At 50.6% G+C, this 7,736-nt stretch overlaps 1 protein-coding gene across 9 annotated transcripts in view; it reads right to left on the reverse strand.

The window, feature by feature from the left end:
- GPR161 (G protein-coupled receptor 161) overlaps positions 1 to 3,501 on the reverse strand; it is a 47,644-nt gene extending 44,143 nt beyond the window's left edge. For 5 of the 9 annotated variants that reach the window (XM_008695717.2, XM_040636176.1, XM_040636178.1 and 2 more), the window contains exons 1-2: positions 1,375 to 1,771; positions 745 to 869 (exon numbers count right to left, since the gene is read on the reverse strand). In XM_008695717.2, the coding sequence (XP_008693939.2) occupies positions 745 to 760 (16 nt within the window). In that variant the 5' untranslated portion in view covers positions 761 to 869; positions 1,375 to 1,771. Of the gene's footprint in view, positions 1 to 744; positions 870 to 1,374; positions 1,772 to 2,584; positions 2,609 to 2,970; positions 3,162 to 3,183 lie in introns of those variants that run through there. The other 4 variants (XM_008695707.2, XM_040636174.1, XM_040636175.1 and 1 more) reach the window with 4 other exon arrangements.
- Between the last annotated feature and the right edge of the window lie 4,235 nt (positions 3,502 to 7,736).

Here is a 7,736-nt window from a genome sequence, read left to right on the forward strand (position 1 = left end):
ACCAAACCCAAACCCAAATCTGATGTGCCTCCTCCTGTTTTACCACAGCTCACATAGAAAACGCCTTCCTTTATGCTCCCAGCTTCCCTGAACAGATCTGCCCTGAATGAATGGCCATAACCGGCCAAGGGACCAGATACCACCCGGCTGGAAGCATGCTCCCAGTGGAAGACTAGAATCAGATGAGATTAGCACCGGCTGAATGAATGAAGGCCTGTGTCATAAAGTCAACCCTTCCTCCAAACTCCAGGCAGCACCGATAGCTATCTCCGGTTTTGTTGATGTTTTTTGTTCTCAAAGAAAAACAGCTAGAAGACACCACTCCTCCCCTCCAGTCATGCTTTATTGCATCTCCGAATGACAAGTGCTTCCTAGGGTCTAACCCAGAGGTTGCAAGCTGGCATTCTGCAATCAACAACCAGCCTGCACACACAATTTGATCGCCCTGCACCTTTTGAAAACTGTTTTGAATTAGTTGCTGACTTTAAAAACAAGAGATTTTTTTTTCCCATAAAAACTTAGAGCTCCCCCGCAAATGCAGGCCAAGCCACAATGTGCTGGAGCTGGGTTGCACCTGCACCTGTCTCTTTATAGGGAGGCATGCTCCCAGCCCCCCCAAAGCAGTCCTCCCCTACCAGCAACCCCCCACTAAGAACCCCTTCCCCCCCCCACCAGCCCTCCTCCTGCAGGCAAGGCTTCCTGACTGGCCCAGGCAGCAGCAGAGTTTACACCACAGAACTGTACCTCCTTTGGTAGACATTTAGGTCAGTCCCAGTTCAGCCCATTCTGCCTTCCACAGAACACAAACAAAGAGCTCAGCCCCTCTGACCACACGGTCGTCCTTCGTCTGATTCTCCCACCGCGCAGGGCTGCAACACAAAGAGAATGGTATGATTACCTGAGGCCTTGGATTTCGTTTCTAAAATGCCACGCAGGCCTCTTTTGGAGGGGTCCCTAATCTCCCTGCCACGGGGGAAGAGCTTTGGGGCAGGGAGAAGTCCTGAGTTCAAGGACCTGCCTATGTGAAAAGCATTGCCAAGTCCAAAGACCTGAGTTCAATCCCAGGTCCTGGGCCGAGTACTTGCCTCTCTTGAGTCTGTCTTCCCACCTCTAACAGGCTAATTGCACTTCACAGGCTAAGTGAATGAAATTTTTAAAAGTGTATATGAAAAGTGCTTATGAACATCTTACAGATACAAAACAAGACAGGTGTGGACTAGAACAAGAAACAAGGGGCGCTCTGGAAGAAGTGACAGACATGGGTGACACAGATCCTAGTTAAAGAAAGCTGAACGAGGAGCCTGTGTCTATGTGATCTGAGGTCCTCCCGCCTCCTCTTTCTGCCTGGAGGGCCTGGGAAATGCCTCTCCTCACCTGTCTCCGAGGCTGCAATATGATGGATCCTAAGGGAAAGCCACTTATTTCCCCACGCAGGACCTCTTTCCAGCTCATTCCCAGGGCCAGGGCGCAGGGAGAGAGGAGGCTGGCCAGCGGGGGAGGAGGCCCGGTGATGCCCGTCCTCCCCAGACTCTAGCACGCTGAGATGAGCTTGCCCGAAGTTACCATTATCCCCATTGGACACATCAAGGCACTAAGGTCCTTTCCCTCCAAAACCACGCCACCTCCCTGCTTCACAGTGAGGAGGATCGAATGACCCGCTCTCGAAAGCACTTCGTAAGCACGGATGAAAGGTACTACAGCGAACAAAAACAGCCGCAGAGATATGCTATCAAGCGGTGCCCAAGCACGGCCGTGCAGTTACTGGAAAGCAGACCTCTCGGAAGCGCACCAGAGCATCCCAGTTACCCAGCCGACATTCTCACCTCGCATGCTTTCGTCAAAAGGTGCCACGGGTTAATTAAGCTCTGGCCCGAAGGCTGGCCCAGTCCCCCCAAAGCTAACCGAATCTCCTTCTGGCAGATGCGAGGGGCGGAGGCGCCCACCCCGCCGCGCCGGGGGTCGGCCCGGCGACTTCTGGGCGCGCCTCCCGCCCAGCCTCGGGAGCGCCCTGAGCCCGACTGGGAGAAGGAGGCTCACCTGGTCCTCACGGATTCCAGCCAAGGGGCGAGGCCGTTTGGCACCCCCACCCCCACGTCTGTCCCCCAACGCGGCGTGAGCCCCTTGCCTTGAGGGAGCACGGCCCCTACCAGCCGGGTCCCGGGCATGCACCGATGTCCTCCCTGCCCGGGGGGTCCTAGAAAGGGGCTGCGGGAGGTGCTGCAGAAATGGGGCGCACCAGGGGAAGGGCCTGTCCGAAGCTCCCGGCCGCAGGGGAGGGACGCGCCCCCCAGATCTTCCCACAAAGAGCTCGGGCTTCGCCACCGGCAGGCGGAGCGCGCGCGGTCCGGAGCACAGCCCCTACCGCCGTGGGGCGCGGAGAAAGCAGAGCGCCGTGGGGGCGGGGAGGCGTGGGGGAAGGGGCGCCGCGACCCTCCCCGCCGGCGCCCCGCGCGCGGCCGCCCTGCCCGGAACTCAGCCCCGCTCGGGCCCGGCCCGCGCGCCGCCGCCACTGCCGCCCCGCGTCCCCCGGCCGGCTTCACCGCCGCCGCGCGCCGCCGCCGCCCCGCGTCCCCGCCCGGCTCACCACCGCCGCCGCCGCCGCCGCCGCAGGGCCCGGCCCGGCCGCCTTCTGCCTCGCCCGCCGCCGCCGCCGCTTCCTTCCTCCCGGCCGCGCTCGCCGACTGGAGGTTTCGGGTTTCAGGCAGCCGAGCCCCGCTTCGCCCCTCCCGCCGGCCCGCCGCCCTGCCACCAGCACGCGGACCCGGGCGGGCGCAGGCCAAGTAACTTTGCGGCGCCCGCGCCCCTCCTCCGCCGCGCCGCCCCCGCCTCCCGCGGCCCCCCGCGCCCCGCGCCGCCGCCCCTCCCCAGCCCTGCGCCCCCCCGGCTCCGCAGCCGCCCGCCCCCCGCACTCCACTCTGCCCGTCTCTTCCCACGAGCAGCCTCGCCCGCTGCTCTTTGTCTCGTCCTTACCCTCGCGGCTCGCCCCGCTTCGCGCCTGTGGCCCCTGCTCGGGCCCTCCCTGACCCCGTCGCTCCGTTCCAGTTCCAGCCGTTGGGACGTCCCCTTTTTCATTTTTCTCCTTCGCACTCGTACTTTCGGATTCTCCCCGTGGGCTCCGCACGGCCCAGTCCTCCTCCTCCTCCCATCTCGCGCCGTACTCCTGGCCTTGCCTTTCCTGCTCACCTTTCATTCATCCTACCGACGTCTAGGAACATCTGCCTGGTGCCAGGCACCGTCCTGCGCCCTGGAAATATCGCAGGGAATCCACCGCGCAGCCAGCCTTTGAGGAACCCACAGCCCTCGAGTGGGAGGGTGAATGTAAACAGATCTTTGCAATGCTCCGCTACTCTCCCTCTGAACCAAAAGGCCGAGGAGCAATAATTACAACACACAGACCAGGGCGCTGCCAGCTCGGAGGGACAGAACAGTTCCTTTTCATGTTTTTCCCCCTTCCTCACTGCCCACGTTCTGAGCCGGCCTTAGCCTCCTGCGTTTTCTACGCAGCAGTCTAAATAAGGGGAAGAAAAGTTGAAGCCAAAGGTGAGCTCCAGAAAAGAGGGAGGGAGGGAGGGAGGAAGAGAACAAGAGATCAGGGAAGAATTTACAAAGCCCGGTTTACCGAACTCCAGCAGAAACTGGTGCTACACCCAGGGCAGGATTCGAATTCCTCTGAAATCCATCTGCTTTGATGACTATGTTAATTATTCTTTTATCTACAGATTGGCACTGTGGGAGCTGCTCCCTCATCATTAGGCCACTGAAGCACCATTTAGAGCAGTAATTCACTATCTAGCACTTACCAAACACCCAGCTTGTCTTCAGGGACAAATGGGATAATGGGGAGGAAAAAAAGTTAATGGATGCCTTAATATTCCTATGGGATAGTTGCTTTATTTGGTCCGAAACCGGAAGCCGAAACTCCTCTCAGAGGCTAGGTCACCAGAAAGCCAGATGCAGAAGGAGCTGAAAGCTGTTTGTTCTCAAGATTATTTTGGACTTTTATTCTGAAATCCCTGCTTTGTTGTTTTTTGGGTTTTTGGGTTTTGGGGTTTTGATTGTGTGTGTGCGTGTGTGTGTGTGTGTGTGTGTGTGTGTGTGTTTTAATTTGCATTGACTCTGGCCCTGGCTGATCTTTGTGACCCTGGGGGAGTTATTAAACCTTTCTGAATTTCAGCTTATTCATATATGAAATAGGCATACTCATACCCGCCTATCTGTTGAGCTGAACAAGATGAAATGAGATCATGTAAGTAAATTACCTGGTGCCGTAAAGCCTGAGAGCTGAGAGCTAAGCCCTTTTGAAAGTTGGCATTTAAGAAAGCTCTGAGAAGATATGCCATAGACTGACACGGAGAGAACAAGAAAAGCAATTACGGATTTTCGCCTCCACGTGCACCCATGTTGCAAAAGATGCCCTTCCCATACTTATTCTATTTCATTTTGACCTCTTCTACTGAAAGCCTTTTTATCCTCTTGCTGCTCATTATCAAATATATTATTTATCACAAAGGCTTTTCTGCCCATAGCTCATAAGCTCAGAACTCACTGTGCGTTCAAGAATAGAAATTGCTGCCAACAGATGCATTTTTCCAATTGCTCTCTTAAGATTTTTTTTTCCTTCTGGAGCTAATATTGAGCTGTGAGCAGTAGCCACTCAGATGCAGAGAAAAGAAAGAAAAGTTATCAATTATTTCACTAAATATCACTATAGAGGTGACAGTTGTGTGAAAAACATGGCATGGATTTTGTGTGAGAATTTTTGTCAAGAAAAGAAGAGAGAGATACATAGTCATTCTTTTCCAAGTCACTTTCGTAAGTCATTCCCTTTTGGGGTCCCCAAAAGACTCCTAACTAAGATAATGAGAGGCTTTGTCCAAGTGAATCCTAAATGCTGGTTGAAGAATCTGCATATGGCAAGACATCTTTAAAATAAAGTCTCTTTCCAATCCTATAGTCCACATAAAACTAGTCAAAGCCAAATTGTGAAGTATGCTGTCCATTCTGCATAAAATTTTATTCCCCTACTCTTCACAGGCTGACTCCTTCTTACCCTTCACGTCTTAACTTCAGTGTCACCTCCTCAAAGAAGTCTTCCCTGCCCAGTCTAAAAGAGGTTCTCTAACCTCTACTCTCTCTCAGGGCTCCCTGTTCTTTTTCTATATAAAATTTATCTCAATGTAAAATATATCTAATTTGTTCTATTTATCTGCCTAGAGTATGCCACCATTGGTAGATGCGAACTCCATGAGAACAGGAATCATATCTGTGTTATTTACCCCTATAGGACCAGGGGCAACTTTTTAAATAAATTAAATGAAAAAATGTAAAAAATAAAGTATGTCTTCAGGGGCATCTAGTTAAAAACCTTAGGATAGATAAGAGTCCCTTGCAGATTTCTTAGACGCAATACCAAAAGCACAGGTGATTAAAGAGAGGTTTGATGTGTTGGATTTTGTCAAAATTAAAAGCTTTAGTGCTTCCCAGGATCCCATCAAGAAAATGAAAGACAACTCACAGAGTAGGATAAAATATTTGCAAATCGTGTGTCTGATAAAGAACTTGCATCCAGAACCTACAAATAACTCCTATGCCTCATTAAAAAGAAAAACAATCCACTTTAAAAAGGATAAAGGATCTAAACAGACGTTTCTCCAAAGAAGGTATAGAAATAGCCTATAAGCACATGCTGGACATCATTAATCATTACGGAAACGCATATCAAAACAGAAATGCGGGGCGCCTGGGTGGCTCAGTTCGGTGAAGCGTCTGCCTTCAGCTCAGGTCATGATCCCGGGGTCCTGGGATCGAGCCCTGCATGGGGCTCTGTACTCAGTGGGGAGCCTGCTTCTCCCTCTCCCTCGGCCGCTCCCCCCTGCTTGTGCTCTCTCGCTCTCTCTCTATCAAATACATCAATAAAATCTTAAAAACAACAGCAACAACACCAGAAATGAGATTCCACTTCGCACTCACTAAGACGGCTGTAAGGAAAAAGATGATAACCAGTATCGTGGAAGATTTGGGGGAGTTAGAACCCTGTACACTGTGGGTGAGAATGTAAAATAAGCAGCCACTTTAGAAAATAGTCTGTTAGTTCCTCAAAATGTTAGACATAAAGTTTCCATATGACCCAGCATTCCACTTGTAGGTATTAAAGCAAGAGAAAGAAACACCTACATCCACACAAAAATCTACAGACGAATGCTCGTGACAGCATTACTCACAATAGCTAAAAAGTGGAAACAGCCCAATTGCCCATCGGTTGACGGCTTGAAAACAAAATGTGCTCTATCCATGCGGTGGAATATTACTCAGTCATAAAAAGTAATGGGGTACTGGCACACGCTACAAGGTGGATGAAACTTGAAAGTGTGAGGCTAAGTGAAAGAAGTCACAAACAGAGAAGGCCGCATATTGTGTGCGTCCATTTATATGAAATTGCCAAGAGAGGTCAATACACAGGGACAGAAAGATTAATGATCGCCTAGGGCTGGGGTGGGGTGGGAAGGGAGGTGACTGCTAATGGATACAGAGCTCCTTTTAGACATAGTGAAAATGTTATAAAATTAGATTACAGTGCTGATTGCACAAGGCTGTGAATATCCTAAAACCCAGTGACTCGTACATTTCAAATGGATGAAATTTACGGTATGTAGGGGCGCCTGGGTGGCACATCGGTTAAGCGTCTGCCTTCGGCTCAGGGCGTGATCCCGGCGTTATGGGATCGAGCCCCACGTCAGGCTCTTCTGCTATGAGCCTGGTTCTTCCTCTTCCACTCCCCCTGCTTGTGTTCCCTCTCTCGCTGGCTGTCTCTATCTCTGTCAAATAAATAAATAAAATCTTTAAAAAAAAAAAAAAAGAAATTTACGGTATGTAGATTATGTCTGGATAAAGCTCTTTGAAAATAACAAGAATCCCTTGTGGAATTTGTTAAAATGCTGTTTCAGGCCCCACTCCTGCAGAGACTGATTGGGCTGGAGTTGGGGAGAGCTGCTGTTTGCTGTTCCGCACCCAGTCCCTCTCCTGTGGGGAGTGTGCCCTCAAATTGTGGGCTGTGATTGTCAGCATTTCCTACCTTTTCCAGACAGATGCTTGGTTCGGGGTTGGAGATTGGCCACAGGGCTCTTGGGTCAGGATGAAGCCCCAGGGACATTTTGCTGAGAATGCTGGGTGGTGGAACCAACCTTTAAGGAACAGAGAGAGTGAGAAATCATAGAATTTAAGTAGAATTCAGTAGAATTTAAATATAAATATAAGAATTTAGAATCTCAGCTAAGTCATTTGATCCTTGGTGAGGCCTTCCCTGAAGTTGATGTACCCCTGGACTAGTCAGTTGTAGGAGGCGGTAAATGTTACTTTATTAAGCCACCGTGGGCTTAATTTCTGTTATTTGGAACAGAAAGCATCTAACCCAGTGGCCCTCAATATGACATGTTAGAAATCTCTGGGGGCATTTTGGGATTGTCACAATGATTAGAGGGTACTCCAGACATTTAGTGGACAGGGCCGAGGATACCAGATGTCTTGAAGTCATGACAAGGAGAACAGTTCCTTTTACATGTGACTTTGGGAAGGCCCACAAAAAAGCTTTGTTATTTTCTGAGTCTAGAGTCTAACTATTTACATCTAAGCACAGAGGGTTTTTTTTTTCTTTTGCATAGTTTTGTTATATACCAATGTATCCAGGAAGGCTATTCCTGTGTAAATTAAAGAAAGAATGTACTTTGATTTGTTCAAAC

This window comes from Ursus maritimus, unplaced genomic scaffold (genome assembly GCF_017311325.1).
Source record: "Ursus maritimus isolate PB19 unplaced genomic scaffold, ASM1731132v1 scaffold_2, whole genome shotgun sequence".
In the NCBI taxonomy this organism is placed as follows: Eukaryota; Metazoa; Chordata; class Mammalia; order Carnivora; family Ursidae; genus Ursus; species Ursus maritimus.